The 22327-nt window shown below is 36.9% G+C and overlaps 1 protein-coding gene across 1 annotated transcript in view; it reads left to right on the top strand.

Annotated features, from left to right (window-relative positions):
* Positions 1 to 22327, top strand: part of PAWR (pro-apoptotic WT1 regulator) — a 144064-nt gene that overhangs the window by 97774 nt on the left and 23963 nt on the right. Inside the window, exon 4 of the mRNA XM_007503099.2 lies at positions 17868 to 17902. Coding sequence (XP_007503161.1) covers positions 17868 to 17902 — 35 coding nt within the window. The remainder of the gene's footprint in view (positions 1 to 17867; positions 17903 to 22327) is intronic.

Here is a 22327-nt window from a genome sequence, read left to right as displayed (position 1 = left end):
TTCTTTCCCATAAGCCCTTCAGGAGTGTCCTGACTTGTTGCATAGCTACTAATAGCAAAGTCCATTACATTGGATTGTTCCACAATGCTTTATTTTAATGTTTTCCTGGTTCTGCTCATTTCACTCTGCATCCATTCATTGAGCTTCTCCTAGATCATATGGAAAGCTTCCAGTTCATCATTCCTTACAGCATAATAGTATTCCATCACCATCAAATACCACAATTTTTTCAGCCATTCCCCAATTGATGGACATCCCCTCACTTTTTTGCCAACACAAAGAGCTCAGCTATGAATATTTTTGTATATGTATTTTTCCCTATTATCTCTTTGAGGTACAAACCCAGCAGTGATATGGCTGGATAAAAGGGCAGACAGTCTTTTATTGCCCTTTGGGCATAGTTCCACATTGCCTTCCGGATGGATGGATTAATTCACAACTCCACCAGCAATGCAGCAGTGTCCCAATTTTGACACATCGCCTCCAACATTTATTATTTTCCCATTTCCATATTGGCCAATCTGATAGGTGTGAGGTGGTACCTCAAAGTTGTTTTGATTTGCACTTCTCTAATTATGAGAGATTTAGAACACTTTCATATGCTCACTGAAAGTTTTGATTTCTTTATCTGAAAACTGCCTCTTCATGTTCCTTGACCATTTGTCAATTGAGGAATGGCTTGATTTTTTTTGTACAATTGACTTAGCTCCTTATAGATTTGAGAAATGAGACCTTTGTCAGAAGTTTTTGTTATAAATTTTTCCCCCCAATTTGTTTCTTCCCTTTTAGTTTTGGTTGCATTGGTTTTGTTTGTACAGAAACTTTTAAATTTAATATAATCAAAATTATTCATTTTACATTTTGTAGTGTTCTTTGTAGTCCTGGTTGGTCTTAAATTCTTTCCTTTCCCATATTTCCTTGTGGCTTTTATTCAATAGTTCTCAAACATTTATGAATGGCTATATATATGTGTGAGTCTTCATGCGCCACATAAGCACTTCTTCCCTTTATTTAACCACTGCTTCAGAGCTTAGCCAAGTGTCCTGCCCATAGTAGATACAATAAATTCTTATTGACCCATATCACCTGGTTTACTGACCTCTCACCATCTTTGTGGTAGGATCACAGGAGACCAATATCATAGTAGCTAGGTGGTGAAGTAGCTTGAGGTCAAATTTGGCTTCTGACACTTATTAGTTGTGTGACCCTGGGCAAGTCACTTAATCCTGTTTGTCTCATTTTTCTTATCTGTAAAATGAGCCAGAGAAGGAAATGACAAACCACTGCAGTATCTTTGCTAAGAAAACCCCAAATGGGGTCATGAAAAGTTGGACATGACTGAACTTAAGTTCAGTCTTAACTTAAGTACAAGACTGATGTATCCTCATTGGAAAGATGAGAAAATGAAGCCCATGGGTGTCCTGTCAATCAAGATCACAAAAAGTAATAAGACAGTTGAGATGATCTAATTATTAGATTGATATTAGATTGATTAGATTAGATTAGATTATCAGATTAGATTGAATCTAATCTGGTTCATGGTACTGAAATTCTTTACCTCTTTGCCAGAGGATCTAGCTGAGAGAATGCTGAGAGTTTCACTTACTTGGGTTATTTCTACAGAAGTTTACCTGGTTTACTACTTGTCTTTTTTTTTTTTTAAGAAGGGTCTTAATAATAATAACATGTTGTGAAATATTTTAATGTTTTTGAAGCACTTGTGTGTCCCTTCCACAACCCTGTGAGATAAGTGAGTATGGTAGAAGTGGTCATATCCTCATTTTACAGATGAAAAACCGAGTTTCTGAGAAGCTGTGACTTTTCTATGGCTCCATCACTAGGAAATATACCAAGTACAGTGCAAATCCAAGTTCTACTGACTCCTGATTCTGGCAGGTGGCTAGCTATGTCTTCCTGCTCCATCCAGTTCCTTCTTTCCTCCCAAATTCTTTTATTGATTGATTAGGGGGAGTGCCCCTTATAGGAACTGCCCCTTCTTTAAGGTATTAATTAATCATTTTTTCATTAGGCTTAGTTTTTAATCATCATCACTCAGATGTCTAGATTGCCTCCTAGTAGCCCTTCCTTCCTTCCTTATAATCAATAATGTGTTTTGGAATGTATAGGAATTTTTTAAAATAGAAAAGTAGATAATATAATATTTCTGTATTTGCTTTGTGTGAAACAATGATGTAAAGCATAGCTTTTAAAAAAGCCTTGTACAATCCATGGAAGTCAACCTACACTATAATCATTACAAAATAGATTCCCCAAAAAAGGAATGGACATTGATTCTCAAACTTCTGTTAGCATTCAATGTCAGCACAGAATATTCTTGCTTAAAAGATGGTATTAGTTGTTGTTAGGAAGTAAGTCTTTGCAGTCAGATTTGAACCTATGACCTCCTGTTTCCAGGTCAGGTTCTCAATCTATTGAGCCACCTAGCTGTCCCCTGTTCTCATAACTTGTTAAAGGACACTGGAGAACAATGATAATTTTTTAGTTTCTTGTGAGAGGGAGATTTTTTCTATTTCTAAATTCAGTTTGGGATTTTACTCTTTGCAGGACAGAATTAAGTCAAAATGGACATTTAAACTTATCATAGGCTGCCTCCATTGTCCTCCTTGCTGTTGCCCTTAGGGAAACTAATCTCTAGGTCCTGTGCCTTTAAACTTTGTGTCCCATCTCAGGAGTACAGCCCCTGGAACACAAACCCACCATCTCCTTTCAAGGTTCAGTGCATTGGATACCCCCTTCCAGAAGCCTTTCCTGATTCCCCCAATTAGTGCTTCACCCTTGAGTCACTTTGCCTTATTTGTATATGTTCTCTTTGGGCTTATTTGTACGCATTTTGTTTCCACTGATAGGACCATAGGATTATAGATTTAGAGTTATATCTCATGAATTCAATCTCATGAATTAAAATACTTGCCCATTTCAGAGGCGAGATCGGCACCCAGATCTTCATTCTGACTGCTGTGTCCTGCTGCCTCCAGGGCAGAAATTTTTATCTTCATGTCCCTAGACTTAGCACTAGCCTGGCCTACCAGGTGCTTAATATTAATAGATAGGTACATTTGATAGGTTTTAGTGAAACCCAGCATCCCTGGTAGAAGCTATTAAGGAGAAGGTTTTTGCCACCCAATTTGTGGCATGAGGAGAATTGGAATTCAGTGCAACCTAAGGTTCTCTTTTTGGAATTTTGTGGAATTTTATATTAGTCAGCTTTAAGTAACATAATACAACAGGTATCTGTTGAAGTGCCAATTAATTTTTTTAACTCCTCCTTTCTGTCTTAGTAATAACTCTTAAGAGAGAAGGGCAAGGGTTTGACAAATGGGGATCACACAGCAATGAAATGTCTGAGATCAGAAATAAACTCAGGACTTCCTAATGCCAGACGTGGCTCTCCCTCCACTGGACCGCTGAGCTGACCCAGTGCAAGTTATCATCAGAGCACTCTGCTAAAAAGGAGAACACTCATGTATAACTCATTGCAATTGCTTGTCAGCTCCGGGAGGGGGAAGGAGAGAGGGAAGGGAGACAACACGAATCATGTAACCATGGAAAAATATTTAAAAAATAAGATAGGGAACACTGAAGATTAGATAGAATAGACCCTTCTCTTGATAAAACTTCTGTCAAATGAGGAGAGAAATAAGGCATATATAGCTATAATAATAGCTATAACACATATAGCTATAATATGAAATAGTATTATTAGAATATGACTGAGATTTATCACATGTATATATGTATATGTGATTTGGGGTTTAGGCTTTTTAAAATCGCTCTATAGCAAAAAATGAATAATATGCAAATATGTATCAAGTGACAACATTTGTACAGCCCAGTGGAATTGCTTGTGAGTTCTGGGAGTAGGGAGGGAAGAGGAGAGGGAAAGAAAAACATGGAAAAATGTTCTAAAAAATAAATTAATTAAATTAAAAGAATATGACTGAGGTCTGAAGGGGAAGGTTGGTGCAAACCTAGGAGGGATGAGACAGGCATACTTCCCAGAGGAAGGGACATTTGAATTCATTAGTAAAGAAAAAAGTGGAATTGAACCCTTCAGGATAGAGCAAGAGGAAGGGAATTTCTGAACAAAAGCATGGACGTGTAAGAATGTGTGTTGGGGGTGGGGTAGATGGGCTCAGAGTTTTCTAGTTTGGTTGGAGCAAAGAATGGGCTGGAGATGTAATATGAGTTAATGCTGGAGAGGTAGGGTATCACATGTATAGTTAAAGACTGAGATGTTTTGGGCACCAGGTAGAGAGATGTCAGGGATGTGTTGCCTATATTTAGGAAGGGTTACCATTTTTCATTTTTAGCCTTGTTTTCCATCCCATAATATTTATATAGCTACAAGAGGTGATTCATAGAATTTTAGTGATGTTGCTGTGACTTACATGAAACTGTTAGCATTGAGCTTATTTGGCACAATTCTGTATTATTTCCCATTGCATTCACCTGGATTTATGTTTTGTCCGATCCTATTACAATATTTGTTTGCACTTTGCAGACGGTGAGCTGCCAATGCACCTGTAAAGACAATGTCCGCAGGATTTTCCTCCTTGACCATTTCTAAGCCATGATGAAATGGGATGATTCTTTTACATTTATACAAAGCAGAATGGTCTTTGAGAGCATTTTCTCAGCTCACCATACCTTGCCTCCCTCCCTGAGCCCCCTGCTCTGAAACATAAACCATCACGTTCATTGCAAGGAAGCTTTCATTAAGGAAAAGTATATCTTAAACCCGTTGTATAACCCTTTGGCCTACAGTTTGTTGTAAGGTTTTAGTTCATTTTTTCTGGATCTTTGTTTAAAAAAAAGTTTCACTGATATCTTTTGGGGGGTAGGTTTTACATTAGTCCTTTACACTTCCTTTTCTCCCCAAGATAAGCCCTTCCTTGTGACAATTAAAAACAATTAAGCAAGTCAAATCAATAAGTATTTATTAAGTACCTACTATGTAGATGCTTTCACCCAACGCTCACCTATGGTTACAATAAGCTGTTGCATGCTTGGCAGACAGGCTAAAATAGATTGAGGGTAACTGACAGCTATTGGTGAGTTAGGAGGATGTCTACCCCCAGCATGGGAAGTAATGCTGGCAGAATGGATAGTTGAGAACAGTTTGTTCCAATGGCCATGAAATGGTTAAAGCAGGTACTGTACGGTGCTTAGAGAATGGTCAGATATGGAAGATGCCACGGTCATCCACTGCATCATGGAGGATTGCCAGTTGTCCTGACTTTTATCTTGCCACTGGACTTTGACTCTGGAAGAGAGAGTGAGTCTGTTGACTTTGTGCTACTCTGCTTCACTTAAATCCAATTCACACTCAGGTCAAGACACTACTCTATGATGTCCTTGGCTATCTGTGAAATGAAATGAAATGGCTATCTTTGAAAATGAAAGATGAATAGCAACTATGCAACATTGAATTTGGAGGCAGACCACCTGGATGCTTACTATGCCTGTGATGTGTTCACCAAGTCCCTGCTTCCTTGAATCTCTTCCTTCTTCATCTGTCAAATGAGAAGGGTTGGACCAGATGGTTTTTTAGGTTTCTTCATGCTTTCACTCTGATTCCCTGATCCAATATGGAAACCTTATGTGACAATGGATCCAATATTCTTTCCTTGTTAGGTTAGGAAGTATGTTTTGTTATATGTTCTTTCAGACCTCCATTGAGAATTTGTAGCCTCTAAATTGGAAGGATTTGAAATTCTGCAAAATGCTTGCCAATATCTTAGCATTTTTAAATCATTTTTTTCTGCATTCACAGTGGAAACTGATTCTGCCTATGATGGCACCATGTAAAAGCATAGGGCGAACTCTAATGGTGGAGTGTTTTTTGAGTTTAAATGACCACCACCTTGTCAAATAAATTATTAGCAGGTAGAGAGGGGGCAAATCCTACTAAGCAGGAATGACCTTGAGGCACTATCATCTGTCTCATTGAAGGATGAACTTAACTCAGTTCAGTGGGACCACTCAAAGGAACAGAAGTCTGATGGCAGTAATGAATTTGGTAGCCATGGTAATGCATGGAGGCCATCTCTTGAAGCAAGCAGTAGGGCTACTGTCTATCTGGTGGTGAGGCTGCCCTCACCAAATCTAGAGAACTGAGGATAATTTTTGAGTATGACTTTTAAGTTACCTTAAAGAAACCTGCTGAGAATAAAGATGCTGGTGAGTGGTTACACATAATTTATTCTCCCCCCCCCCCCCTTAAAGAATAAATTGCCTAAACAAATTATTTTATTTTTAATTTATTTAAGGATAAAATTTTTTCAAATATTAAATTATGAATTTTCACTTATTTAGTCAAGAATCCTGGAGTACAAGTATTGGGGTCAGAGGACCAGGGTTTGAATCTTGACTCAAATGCTACATAACTTTGTACATGTCACTTAAACTCTCTTGGGTTTGTTTCTTCATGTGTTAAGCAAAAACATTGAGATAGGAGATGGGATGTGCAACTGAAGCAGAATAATGCAAGAAGCCTCAAAACAGGAACTGCAGCTTGATTTTGAATGATTATAGATGCCAAAGTGAATAGTGTGTATTTTAGCTTAGTGGTAATGGGGAACCACTTGAAGGATGACTGGGAATTCAGCTGGTAAGGAGAGGAAGGGAGAACATTCCTGACATTAGATAACAAGGGCACTAAGGTAGGTAAATAGTTCAAGTTCAGAAGACAGATAATGTCCAGTTTAGCTGAGCCTTCAAGTGTGTAGAGGGAAGTAATAGAAAGATAAGGCCAGAAAGGCGGTGTGGTGCCAGCTTGTGGAGGACCTTTGAGATTCCAAGTTAGCTAAAATAAATAAGTACCTTATTTATCAATACTCCTAAGTTAAAGTAGTAATATGCTGAACCAGTACATTGTAGTATCACTCACTCAACAGGTGCAGGCTATAATCCTGTAGGGGTTTTTTCAGTTGCTACAGCCAAGAAAAAAAAAAAGTGATCACCTGGTGGCTAGACTTCTGATGAAAATCAGCTGGCTCAGTCCTTTGCCAAGCCTCCAGTTGAATCCTCTCCAGCTTTGGTATAGGGCATATCAAAACCCATTTTCTGCTGAATCCAAAGTCATCTCCACATAATGAAGAGGCATCTGAGGAGGATGCCACCAGAAAATCTAGGACTTCTTCTACATAAGTTATTTCTGTAGGCATTGAATTATTTCTAACCTTTATACCAAAATGGTAAAACTAGAATGTGTTTAAAAACACACCAAATATAATAACAAATAACACTCATAATGTTTAAGCTGACTTTTAAAATCAGACCAACAGGTACATTGAAAATATCCCATTTTTCCCTGAACAACTTGCAGGGATCCAGGAGAAAAAAACACCATTCATAAGGAAAGGATAAACTATGGGAGTGGAAACACCAAGAAAAAGCAACTACCTGAATACAGAGGTTGAGGGGACATGACTGAGGATAGACTCTAAATGAACACTCTAATGCAAATACTATCAACAAAGCAATGGGTTCAAATCAAGAAAACATCTAATGCCCAGTGGACTTATGCGTCGGCTATGGGGGGTGGGGGGGAGGAAAAGAAAATGATCTATGTCTTTAACGAATAATGCTTGGAAATGATCAAATAAAATATATTTTTAAAAAAATGCAATGAGAAAAAAAAAAGAAAATATCCCATTTTTATTGGTTTACGGGTTGGTTTAGAGCCCTCCCCTGTTCAACCTATGTCATTTGATTACTAGGATTACAGTGAAATAGTATAGCATTTATTCACAGAATTTTTATTATGTAAGAAAAGAATGTATCTTAATACATAAACAAAGAACAAGTCTTTGAGTGTTCAAATTGGAACCTAAACTATTAGGATAAGTCAGTAATTCAGGACTAGGAAATAGTAGCACCATTGTTTTTGTCCCAATTGCTTAAGCATCATGAAGCATAAATATATTGTAACTTTACACTCAGTATGTCAGTTTTTCTAAGCAACAATATCACTAATAACAGAATTCTTGAATGTATCAGATATGCCGAGCAAGTTATGTAGAAATACTTAAGACTTTCTTGTATTAAAGTTTCAAATGACTAATTGTTTAAAAAATTGCTAGGAATGCAGGAAATTGTTGTATTACATGGCTTCCCATTAGCAAACTTAACTGGAGACCTTCCCAATACTGACCTCAAGAATGTGATGTTAGTTCAGTTTTTTTTCAAATGAATACAATGCCTCCCTCCTTTAGTGCTGGTGAAAATACAAGTCCATCACTATCCAGTTCACTTGTTGAAAGTCTAATGGCAAAAATCAGTTTCTGGAGGCGTTACCCATTTAGGAAGTATTATTAGGGAAAATAGCCTGCTTCCAGCTGTTACAGCCTCACAAATTTCTTTGTGGTCATACATAGTCTTCCCTCTTGGCTTACCAACAACTATGTTATTAATCCCTGATACCCAGCATGACTGTTGCTGTTTGGGTTTATTGCATCTTGTTTACCCTTCAGTACGGGTGAGGTCAAGGTGAGCTAGCTTTAGTGCCACACATTTATTTAGTACCCACTGCATACAAACCAATGTAAGACCTTTAGTGTCCAAAGATAAAAAAAAAAAGAATGACAGCTTTTACAGTCATGACATTTATAATCTTCTGAATGGTGGATGGTGATTCGGAGTAAGAAATGCAACATGTTCATAGAGGTACAAACAAGATAAATGGGGGGGGGGATAGAGACAGAGAGAACTAGAGAAGAGATCACTTAAGGTGAATTTAAGAGGAATAAAAGGATTTGGGATGAGGGGGAGGGATGATGATGCATTCCTGGAATGGGGAGTTGATTTAGGTAAATGAATAGAAGTAAGAGATGGCATAGAAAAAATACTGAGGCCATAACAATATGTGAAAGGGATTATTATTATTATTAAAGCTGGAAAAGATAAGTTGAATCCATATTGTGTAGGAATTTTGAAATCTGATGAAAAGACTAGTGCCCTATTTTTCAGAGCATTGAAAGGGTTTCTGCAGTTGTAAAGTCAATTTATATATATATATATATATATATATATATATATATATATATATATAATAGCTTGCATTTAGATAATGTCTTAAAGTTTGGAAGGTACTTTATATATATTGATTTCACGTGATCCTTATAACCCTTTAAAGGCTGTTACTATCATTATCCCCATTTTATACGAGAGAATTGATGATGAGAAATTAAGTGCCTTGCTGAGACTTACACAGCTATTGTTTGAAGAAGAATTGTAAGTTGAGATTTCTGACTTCGTATCTCACAGCCTGTCCACAGTTGCCTCGGTGAGAAATATGAGCAAGGTACTTAGACACTTTTAGTGTGCCATTTTAGGAATATAATTTATAAGGGAGGATTCTTAATTTATTTTGTATCATGAACACCTTGTTCAATCAGTCTAATTAAGCCTATGCACACCCTTCTCAGAATATAATTTTAAAAATTGTATTTTTATTGTCATGCAAAACATTTCTATATTAGTCATCATTGTAAGAATGTAAGAGCACACTCTTAGATAACCCAAACCCCAAAATAAAAGCAAAGATTCACTGTGAAAGACTACTCCAACAGTTCTTTCTCTAGAAGTGATAGCATTCCCCATAATAAGTCTTTCAGGATTGTCCCAGATCATCGCATTGATGAGAATAGCCAAGTTTTCACAGATATATCATCATATAATATTGCTTTTACTGTGTACAATTTTGCTTGGTTCTACTTATTTTTTCTGCATTAGAAATCAAATCTTGCTTATCATTTCTTATTGAACAGTAGTATTCCATCACCAACATATACCACAATTTGTTTAGCTATTCCCTGATTGATAGATATCCCCTCAATATCCAATTCTTTGCCACCACAAAAAAAGAGCTGCTATGAATATTTTTGTTTAAGTAGGTCCTTTTCCCTTTTTATTATCTCTTTGGGATACAGACCCAGTGGTGGCATTACTAGAGCAAAGGGTATGCAGTTTTATAGTTCCAAATTGTCCTCCAGAATGGTTGGATAAGTTTACAACTCCACCAACAATGCATTAGTAACCCAATTTTGCCACAACCCCTCCAATATATCACTTTCCTTTACTGTCATATTGGTCAAGCTCTCAGAATATTTTTTATGTATGTAATGAAATACAGCTATCAGAATATTTACAGCTGTGCTTATATGTGATGAATTTTCTCTCCTTCCAGTAAATAGGATTTTCCCCTTTCTAATTTAAGAACCCTTGTTCAAGGGGCAGCCTTGTGGCTCAGTGGATAGACAGGTTCAAATCTGGCCTTAGACACAGCCTAGCTGTGTGACCCTGGGTAAGTCACTTAACCCCATTTACCTGGCCTTACCACTCTTCTACCTTGGAACTGATACTTAATATCAATTCTAAGACAAAAACTGTAAGGGTTAAAAAAAAGAAGAAGAAAAAGAACCCTTGTTCAGAAGGACTAGTTTTTATATAAAAATGTAAGAGTACAGATTTAATAAACTTAAGAACTTTTTGTGGGAATCACTAAATAGCCTGATAAGCCCACTTTAGGAGAGGAAAACAAAGCTTTCTTAGGAAATAGTTCCTGTGAAGTATATCACACGGTTTCATCATCTGTATTCAATAAAATGTTCTTTTAGTATATAAACATTAAACTTAAGTTTTCTTTCCAGGATTGTATCTAAATACCACTGGCTAAACATTTTCATTTACTCATTAAGCTTTTTTAAAAATATAATTGAAAACTAGCTTTTATGTGTATGGGGAAGGTTTTGGTGGTGGTTTACCACAAAAATGGCATTTGGATAACACTAGATCCATTTTCAACATTTGGTATGCAAGATGTTCAGTCTCTTTCATCTTTAACTCTGCTCCTTGTACTCAACTATTTCTAGAGTCGAAAATCTGCCTGAAGCACTTTTTTGTTAAATTTCATGGCTTCTACTCCTCATTGAATTTCAGTGTAACCCAAATTTAAAGTATAAACCCTGTTCCCCAGTAGCAAGGATTTGAGTGAGGCATGACAGGGTAGAGAAAGGTCAATCCTAACTTTGCACTGGATCATCCCAAGGAACGTTTGCCATTCACCCAACGGCTTCTGGAAAGTGATCTGAATCTTTTGTATTGGTAGACTTTGTTGGGGGGGAAATGACAGTGACCTTCCTTGATATAGAGCACTATCATAGTTAGAAAGTTGTGAAGTTCAACTATTATTGCCACTATTTTATAGTTGGGAAAACTGATTTGCCTGTGATTATCCAGCGTCGTAGAGGTTTTGTGAACTCGGATCATCTGACTGGAATGAAGACCAGGGCTCTTAACATTATACCGCACTACCCAAATGGGTGACAAGCAGTAGCTTGCTTCCCATGCAAAGTGCTCAGTGATCTGGAACATAGGAATTTATAGAGGCAGACCAACCCATCCCTACTTGCCTTAAGTCTACCCAGCCTGATTCTTCTTGTCCATAAGAAAAAGATAGGAAACACTGCTTGGGCTACAGCTGGAAGTTATAAGAAGCTTCTTTCTCTTTCCAGACTACTTCTATTTTTCCCCATCCAAATGTGACCATGGAAGAATCAGACTAAAATATACTTATTATAAACCCCTGATGATTCTGCCCATGAGCTAGAAATCTCTTCTGTTTTCAGAACTTTTGCAGGTCCACTTTCATCTCTTTTTTTGGGTGACATAAATTTGTTTTGTTTGTTTGTTTGATCTTTGCAGTCTTGTGGGAAATACTTTATGAATGCAGGCCCCCAGAGATGGTTTTGTTATGCCAGAAATACTACCAAATTTCAAGTGTAGACCTGAGTTCAAGTCTAGAATCTTCTACTTAATATCTGAGTGACCCGGAGCAAGGCAGTTAATCTTTCTGGACATGTAAAATGAACAAGTTAGACTTAAATGCTTTCCCAAGTTCTTTCTAGTCCTTAAGTCTGATCTCATGTAATGTTTAGATTTGGCATTTTGGAACTGACAGAGGACAGAAATTAGAGATCCATCTTTCAGTTCCGCTCCTTTAGAATTATATGTTTAAAGCAAAATATTCTTTTAAAACTGCAGTGTACATTTCGTTTTGGAAAGGCAATCTTGAAATAGTATCTTTTTCTTTGCCTTTGCTTTCCAAATTTTCTATTAGAACATACTGATAATACCGATAGACTTGAGATTAGATTTATCTCAATAGATTGAGAAAGAACATTTATTAAATACTTACTGTATGCCAGGCATCATGCTAAGTACCAGCAATACAGAAACAATAAGGTCCTTATACTCAGAGCTTTCATTTGTAATAAGGGATGACAAAACATAAAGAGAAATTGGGGGGGGGGGGATAAATGGAAGGGAAATAGTTAATGTCAAGGCCAGGCAGCCAGTGAAGAGGTAGAGATGACCAGAGGGCAAGCATGTAAACATATTTTAAAAATCACCTAGAGTGATTTCTGGTGTTTTATTTCTCCTTCAATTTCCCCCCCTAAAATCACAAGATTAGTAACTCTTGAAGTTTGCTTTGGCTATTTATTTCTTCTTCCCTCAAAATCATCTTTTGTTCATGGCATCAAAGTTTAGATGCTATGCAGATAATTAAAGTGTAAATAATAAAAAGCTTTTTCGTGGCCCAGTTTTTAAAGAGTTGGAAGGAAGAGAAAATAAAAGTCAGGAAGTGAAATATCCTATTTTGTCTCTGTTAGCAGAGAGTCTGGTACTTGACAGTTATTGATGGGATGTTTGGAGTTCTTAGGAGCATTTTAAGGAAGTCTGAAAGCTTCTAGGAATTATGGGAATCCAAAGGGAAAAGATATTCCATCTTCCAAGATAGTAATCATTACCAAAAGCCACCCTTTACCTAAGGACATACTTACTAGCTGAAGTAACAACTTCCCCATTTCTTAACCAGTAAATATTGGTTTGGGAGAAACTTCTGTGCCATTCATGTGCTTATTTCTTCATGATTCACGAAAGTTCTTTGGCATGGATGTGAACTCAAGCTCTCTTACATCTGGGATGTAAGCTTCTGTGGGCTACAGTGGTATTACTGATGGATTTGATGACAAACTTAGCTATCTGTTGTCCCAAAGATCCCCTTGATTAGTTTACCTAAAGATAGGCTTGTCAGCAAATTGATCAATGAGTTTATGAATTTGGGGGGCTCAAAAAGATTCCTTTTTCAATTTATGAAGTGAGAGCTGCAAAAGTAATACTTTCTGAGAGCACTGAGAAAACTCAAATCTTCAGTATGATTATCAGCTGAAGAGTAACTGGAACATTAAAGAAACCTTAGTAAAAAGCTGATCAATAATATATATATATATATATATGCATATATATCAGTAAGAGTTGGTTTTTGCTCTACTTAAGTATTTGATTTGTACTCTCAAATTTATTATTTACGATCAATAACATTAGTTAAGCACCTACTATGTTCCAGCCAGAGTCAAACAGCTAGGAGCTAACTGAGGTCAAATTTGAAGCCAGGCCCTCCTGTTTCTAGGTCTGACTCCCTGTCTCTTGAGCCACCTAACTGCCCCCCCAATTGATTTATTCTTACAAGGTTTCAGGAGTCTTTCTTTTGGCTGTAGTATTAGAAGATGTCATTAACAAAACTCATTTTAGCATACACTTCAAACATCACTAAGATTTTACAAACTTTTTCCTCTCAATTTGGTTTAATGCTTCTTCTTTTTTTTTAAAGGATATTTAGATGTCTTCATAGTATTGAAATTAACTAGACTTAAAAGGAACAACTACTAGTTTTTTTAAAAAAAAGCTATAAAAAAAGAATGGGCTAGTCTCACTCAAAGGTATTTGTATACCTTTAACACTAGAGGGATCAGGCACATCAATTGAATTAAAAATTTTAATATAATTTTACTTTGAGTAAAATCCTATCTATTTTCTTTTCTATATGAATTTTTTTAAAAATACACTGCATCAATCAGCATTAGTCCTTTGAGGTACTCTGGCATTCCAGCCCTAGTATTAATTCTTTAATGACCAGCATTTCCAATCTAAATGTTTTTCCTAGTATCTTTAGTTGTTAGTACAAGGTCTTGCCATTCTTGTGCCTGTTGTTTTTCTGTAGATAAAATTCATTCTTTCCTTATTTACAAATGAAAAATAACTGGTCTCTTATCTTTTTCCTTTTTAAAAAAAATTTTTTTTAACATTCCATAGCAGTGAGTACACCAGGCAATGTGCTGTAGTCAAAAACATTTGAGCTGGGCTGGGCTCTGCTGTTTGCTTTGTTGACCTTGAGCAAGTCATTTGAACCCTTTAGATTTTTTAAAGATTAAATGAGATTTATACAGTGGCATGTGTGCATGTATATATGTGTGTATATTTACATACATCTATGTATGGATATACACATATTTATATATTATATAGCTGTTATGCCCAAGGTCAACCTTCCCTCCCTCTCTCCATTCTTCCTTCTTTCTCTCTCTGCCTCCCAACCTCCCTCCTTTCCTCCTTCCTATCCTCCTTTCTTCCCCCCCTGCTTCCCTGGCTGCCAAAGTTGACCAGGTTGGGTTTAGTTTTTAGCATTTTTCACTCCTCTTCTCTACCCTCTTTCCCATTCTCTTCCTGTGAATAGCTCTAAAACAGTTTGGAAAAATGTTTAGTTTACTTTTTGCAGCCCAAATCTCATGAGTATCTTCAGAAACCTCTGTACTAAAAGTTACATATTAATTGTTCATTCAATGGTTTATTGTCCTTTCTTTTACAATGTGAGATGCCCAAGATTAAAGCCCCAGGGATGCTGATGGACTAGGAAATAAATATATACGGCGAAGATCATTTGCTCCCTCAAAAGGATTCTGTGCTTAATGATCCCTGACTTGGGATCTTGGCTCCAAATTTTCCCAGGCTTGGAGAACCTGCCCCTCTACCAAACCAGAGTATCTTCTGCCTCAGAAAGGTTCATTGAAACATTCAGGAATCTCTAATCTGCCTTCATTATGGTAGCCTCCCCAGTGGAGGCAGATACAAGTTTGTTAAATGTTGAAATACTGGGTTTTAGTTACATTTCTGAATAAAAGAACAGCTGATCATCCGTTGAGTCTTAAAATATCTCAGCTCCAACTGTTAAAGCATAACCAAATCATCCCCCTCATCCCCCAAGGTCTTCACCTTGTGGATGGGGTCAAGAGTGGACTGTCGAGTCTGTCACTTGTTCAGCTCTGCAGTGCATATTTATGTAAGCTTGATGGCATTTGTCAGTCAACTTGAATTTAGTGGGGGCCACTTTCTTCTATTAGTAATATGTTTTCCTAAGGCTTTGCACACAATGGCTAGAGCCTGTTTGGACAACAGGAGTCCACAAATAAGAAATGGGTATTATGAGGAAGGATGAAATGAAAGGATTCGTGTTCATGGAGTTATGCCTTGAGGTTCTGGACCACAGAGCAGTATTTTAGAGCTCATGAAATGATTTTCGCTTAAAGATTCCAGCTGGTAGATAATGCATGTGTGTGTTAGTGTTCCCATTTATAAGGAAGTTAATTAACTTGTGTCTAAGCTTGGGTAAGTTGCTTCAACTCTCTGGGCCATGGTTTTCTCTTTTGCTAGATGAGGAAACTGATGAACTCAGAAGCCTCTTCTGACTAAATTCTATTTTCTGGGGTGGGGAAGAGTTTTAAAAACTCATTATAGATCCATGCTTTGTTGTTTCTTTATTCTGGTAAAATTATTTTAGAAACCTGTTGAGTAAGAATCATTTTTGTGTGTATAAGCACAATATGTGTATACACATGATATTATAAGATAGAAAATTTATATATTAAGCATTTAATGAAATGAACAATTAATTAAATTAATATTAAATAAAATAGCAATAATTATAATGATGATGATGATAATAATTACTGTATTTTATAAAGACCCATTGCCATTTTTTTTTGGCCCCAAAGCTGGCCTGCCCATCTCTTTACTTGGTTGTTTTCAGAAAAAGCTTTTGATAAAACTTAACACCCATCCCTAGTAAAAGTACTAGAGAGCATTGGAGTAAATGGAACAGTCCTTAAAATAGCATCTATTGAAAACTATCAGCAAGCATAGCCTGCAATGGTGATAAGTTGCAAGCCTTCCCAATAAGATCAGGATGCCCATATTCAGAATTGTACTAGAAATGCTGGCTATAGTAAGAGAAAAAGACATTCAGGGAATTATACAATAAAATGAGGAAATAAAACTACCAGTCTGCACATGATACATACTAGGGATTCAGGAATGGTTCGGTTCAGGGTAATTGACAATATCAATAACAAAACCAACAGAGACTATATGATTATCTCAAGAGATGCAGAAAAAACTTCGGACAGAGTACAATGCCCATTCCTTTCTTTGTTTATGTATCTATTCACTTGGATGGAAATATTGCTAGAGTTGCAGGCTCTTCCTTTTAAAGTTTTAGAGATTAGCTAGAAGAAAGACATTTTTAGAGTCACATCGAAAAAACAAACAGCTTTTTCATTTAATTTTATCCTATTGAGCAAAAATAAAAGGTGAGTGAGTCTGTGAGCCAGGATTAAGAAACCAAGGAATGACTAAGTTGGTTAAGTGGTAAATGTGCTACCAGAATGTTGACTGATTTCTATTTGTTGAAGCCCTTTTGGTAGGATGGATCAGATTTAGGATTAGCAAAGTATAGTTAAGACTACAGGAAGTTGTTTCTTCCCCCTTTTAAGAAGTTGACAGATGAGGATATGGAAAAGCCAGTGTAGTACAGTATGTACAAAGCCAGCCTTGGAGTTTGGGAGGCTCGGCTTAAGTCTAGCCTTAGACACATCCATGCTAGATGACAGAAGACAAGTCATTTAACCTTGAAGCGTGCCCCAAAGCACTCTGACTCTTTAATTGCAAAGTATGTGCCTCTTTGCATTGGTAGGAATTTTCTCAGCAGGAATTTGTTACACCAATGAAATTACAGTCAGGATTTTTAAAAATACTGGAGACTCAGCCATGAAATCATACTCACCCACATTATCTAGTTTCCATTTTTAATAACAACATTGAGCTGTTATTTATGCTAATAATTCCATTCAGTTGGAGAGTTCTTAGAAGCTTATTTACAAATGGATTTGGGTGGGGTTTTTTGTTTGTTTCATTGCTTGGAGACATATAATATGATGTTCCAAAGTTTACTCACAATGCTTATATTTCTAAATGTAATGACTGGCTGGGTGTTGTGGTGGATACCTATAATCCCCTTTTCTGGGGAGGCAGAAGTTGATGGAAGCATTTGCACTTGGGGGTTTTGAGCTTCAGTCCTGCTCTGCTGACCCTTAGCTGTTCTCCCTAATTTCTGGCACCAGTGTGGTGAGGGTTGGAGATGAGAAGTTCTCCCGACCCTTTCTGAAGAGACCAGCCAGCCCAGAGCAGAAGTGGAACAGATTAAAGCTTCTTTATTGATCAGTAGTGAAATCAGGTCCTGGTCCTTCTAGCCTGGGTGAGATAGGGAAAAAAACCCACTTTTTTTTTTTAAACCCTTACCTTCCGTCTTGGAGTCAATACTGTGTATTGGTTCCAAGGCAGAAGAGTAGTAAGGGCTAGGCAATGGGGATTAAGTGACTTGCTCAGGGTCACACAACTGGGAAGTGGCTGAGGCCAGATTTGAACCTAGGACCTCCCGTCTCCAGGACTGGCTCTCAATCCACTGAGCTACCCAGCTGCCCCCGAAAAAACCCACTTTTAAAATGAGTCAGTAAATAAAATAAAAGTAATGATTGGTCCCTCCAAATTATTCATTTCAACATTTGATATTTTCTCCTCAATTTATCTTATCAATATTATTGATAATGTTTTGTTTGTTGTGTCTTGAGCAAAATTTCCTAAAATGTATTACTTTCTTTTGTTTATAACAGGAACCATCCAGGACTGTTTCAAGTAGATATAAAAGGTAAGAAACTTTTCTTATCGTGTAATCTTAAATTTTATTTATATATATGCATACATATATATATATATATATATATATATATATATATATATATATATATATATATATATATATATATATATATATATATATATATATATATATATATATATGCATGTCTTTATTGGCACAAACTTAGGTCCAATAGCATGTTTTACTTACTTGACCGCTGTCTCTACTATGTTGTATTAAGATGTCTGCTTTCACACTGGGTCTTCCCCTTCCTCCCAGACTCCATTCCTAGGAGTTATATGGATATATAACATAGTTGCAACATGTCAACTCTAAAAACAATTTCCATTTGTAGAACAGTTTAAAGCTTATAGATATACAGTATAGCCCCCATGTCTTCAGGGGATGCATTCAGCAGATGGCTGAATCAAAGATCAGCAAATACCTGCTGGCCCCAAATAGATGTTCTCTTTCTCCGTTCTCCTAACCCTCAGTTTGGTTGCTCCATCACCTCCCACTACTTTCTCCCTATCTCCACCCTCAAGAAAACCAAATACTTAAAAAAAAATGAAATTGAAAGTAGAAAAGTAAAAGTCAAATTAGAAGACTTCTCCCAAGTCTTAGTGGACCTCTGGTGGCTCTTAGTGGTTGACCATGGATTACTGTAGCCTTGTCTCCAACTGACCTGTTCCAACTTGAAGGGGGAAATCAGAGCTAGTCATTTCTGGGTTGTACAACAGTCATGCTTCCTAGCAGGTGTCCTTAGGACTACAGCTGTGTTTCCAACTCAGGGTCAAAGCAACTGACTTTGTGCATGCACTTTGAATGCCTTTCAGTAAAGTTCTCTCCATTTATGTTGTCCTTACGTCTCTCCATGTGCTTCACTAAAATAGACTCTGTTAGCCTTTGCCCTATGAGGAAGCAGATACTAAAATAGTTGTTGAAGATGATGACCTCACAGGGTTCTTATATTTACTGAGAATGTATGTGAAAGCATTTTATTACTGGAAAGTACGGCATCCATGTAAATTGTTGGGATTCTTAGCAGTAAAAGAGAGCCAAGATAATTAAATTCAACAAACATTTACCAAGTACCCACCATATGGAAGTCACAGTGCTAAGTTATAGCAGGAGGTGGAGGGGAGTTTACTAAGATGAATGGTCCAGTAGGCGAGATAAGCTATATAAACAGGTAACTTTAAAACACCCATATATCGGGGATCCGTTTTTTCTTTGTGGGCACCTTCTTGTAGAGGCAAATAATAGTAACTCTACAACTTAGATGGTCTTTTAGAGCTGCAGGGGCTGAAAATTCATCATCCTGCAATCAGAGTGGTTACGAGCCTCTCAAAACTCATCTGGACTAGTTCTTTTAGGACAGATACTCAGGCTGTTCCAGTCTGATCTCAAAGCCTTTCTAGCATGGTAGAACCTGCCACAGCTTGCACCTTCATAACACATACACACTTCCAAGCCATGATGAGACGTAGGAGTAGGGCTTGAGCAGGAATTTAAAAAAATAAAACTGAAGGGGAAATGAGGAAAGAAGGATGGATGGATGGATGGAGGGAGGGAGGGAGGAAGGGAGAGAGGGAGGGAGAGAGGGATAAAGGAACAGAGAAAGGAAGGAAGAAAACTCCATGATATAAAAATAACGATTCCCATTCATATCGTGCTTTAAGGTTTATAACGCACCTGACATAATAAGAGGACTTCAGGAGAGTTTAAACTAGAATTAGGGTTACATGTCTAAAAATCCTCTGCAAATGTCAAAATAATAATGCACAGCCACATAGTGCTTTAAGATTTGCAAACAATTTTATAGATGTTATTTTCTTTGGTCTTTGTAATAAACCTCTGTATTAATAATCCTTCTTTACAATTATCTTAATAATCCTTCTAATAATCTTGTTCTACAAATGAGCAAACAGAAAGATTGAATGTCTTGCCCAAGATGTCGCAACCAGAAGTTTCTGAGGTAGGATTCAAAACCAGGAGAGAGAGATACAGACAAAATGCTATGGTCACTTAGTCATTCAAGTCAACAGGCATTTACTAAAAGCATTTTGCTAGGTATTGGGGGGAAAATAAGTTTAGATAAGGAAAAATCCCTTTCCTCATGGACCTTCCACTGTAGTAGCCAGATCTAATGCACACAACTGGATTATCTCAAAATAATTTGAATTTGAAAATAGAATATAGAATAATTTGAAAATAGAATTTGTTGTATTGATGTTAGTAATTCTTTTAAACCACAATTAGGTTCAAGGGCAGCTAGGTGATACAATGAATAGAGCACTGGCCTTAGAATTAGGAAGACCGATCTTCATGAGTCGAATCCAACCCAAGACACTTACTGACTGTGTGACCCTGGGCAAGTATCTTAACCTTATTTGCCTCAGTTTCCTCATCTGCAAAAAGAGCTGGAGGAAGAAATGGCAAACCATTCCAGTATCTTCCCCCAAAAAACCCCAAAATGGAGTCACAGAGAGTCAGAAATTACTGAATGACCATAACATTTGGGTTTAGGCTCCCAAATTCAAGGACTTAAAAAAAAGAAATCAAAGAGCAAACAAATTCTCTTTAAATTACTTTTGTCTCAGTTCTCCTTTGGTGAGTTGGCCAACCTTCAGTCTTCTCTCTCTAGCCATCACTCAGCATCTTTTCAGAAGTACCAGGTATAGTTTAGGGTTAACTGATCTGCTTTATTTTTCTCCCCCCAAATAATTTTGCCTTAATATTATGCTCCTCACATTGGGAAAATTGCTTCAAATCTGCCACTTTTGATATATCATGTTTCTGAGCAGTTTCTATGTATGAGTTTTTAACAAATTCGCATCATTTTTGAAGAAGCACAACTCTTGATTTCCTTTGCCCTTCTTTTTGTCCTGTTGCCAATAAGAAAATGTATGGATGTGAATTAAGTAGCAGTAGCCTTAGCCCTTAATAATGTTAACAGTGGTGATGCTAGTTTCCATGAGTAACCCATATGTTAAGTATTAGGAACTATTCATCTATTGGATTTCTTTATTTGTTATATTTTTAACAACTTTAAAAACTGACTTGGGAAAAGACCTTTATTGATATAAAACCCAGAGAATAAGCAAAGGGGCAAAAGGGTAAGGATGAAAATGTCTGCAGTAGATCAAGGATCTTGTGATAAATACCTAGAAATAGCCTTTGTGAGATCTGAGGTTTTTGTTATTTGCCCAAAAGTCTCAGGTGGTCTTAAATGATGTTTTCAATATATCAAGGACTCTTTGGGTTCTAATGTAAGCAGGAAGGGACAGCTAGGTGGTACAGTAGATAGATTGCCAGATCTGGAGTTAGGATGGCTCGTCTTCCTGAGTTCAAATCTAGTCTCAGCCATTTACCAGTTGTGAGACCCTGGGCAAGTCACTTAATTGTTGCCTCAGTTTTCTCATCTGTAAAAAAGGACTTCAGAAGGAAATAGCAAACCATTGCAGTATGTTTGCCAAGAAAACCTAGACAGGGTCATGAAGAATTGGGCATGACTGAACAATACTGCTGAATGTTGTCCCCAGCAAGACTCACAAAATATTAGAAAAGTAAAGTTTAGAATACTCAGAATACATGTATTCTACAAGTTCAGGCAAGGAACTAATTCAGGAAGATGGCACCAATGTACAAAGATATGATGGCTTGACTGCAGGCTGGTCACCTAAGAATTCAGAATTCAATATTACTAGGAGGTGGCTACCATTTTCTTGGAGGTACCACATTCTGTTCTCATGACAAGGAATCCCAATGTGCTTTATTGGCATGGGAACTGTTCCTAGATCAGGAGACCTTAGTTTTAGCCAGAATGTACTAGCTGTGTGACCCTGTATAAGTGACATAACCTGTCTGTTAAGTGAAATTAAGTACTTAAGACTCAGTAAATGTCACTAATCATGCTGGTGTGGCTGATCTCACAGGATTCTGCAGAAAGTACTTTGTGAAACAACTTAGATCACTTCAGAAATATGGGCTGCTCTGAAATATTTGCAAAGGATTTTAGACAAATAAAACCTTTTTGAACATCCTGATAGTTAACCCAAACCAGTGGTTCCCAAAGGGTATGATACTATGTTACCCATGAGCCATGAGTTTAAGTAAATGGACTGCACATTTTTGGATGTTGGGCTATTACAGATGAAGGAAAAGTTGTAAATAATCTTGCTTAATTGTCAAGGAAATGTGGGCATATCTGTGGAAGGGATAAAATAATGTATATTTAAGTGATGGGAAAAATAAATGTATAAATGTATTTTAAAAATACAAAATATATAAAAATAAAATATAAAAAATATATGTTCACATTTTAAAAATATACATATTTTGGTCATCCAGATCATATAGTAGGATACTATAGTATTTGGAAAATCAAACAATACTAATTACATCATCTAGCCTTAAAACACACCAAACTTG

The sequence above is a fragment of the Monodelphis domestica genome, chromosome 5 (genome assembly GCF_027887165.1).
Source record: "Monodelphis domestica isolate mMonDom1 chromosome 5, mMonDom1.pri, whole genome shotgun sequence".
In the NCBI taxonomy this organism is placed as follows: Eukaryota; Metazoa; Chordata; class Mammalia; order Didelphimorphia; family Didelphidae; genus Monodelphis; species Monodelphis domestica.
This window is presented reverse-complemented; position numbering and strand designations above follow the sequence as displayed.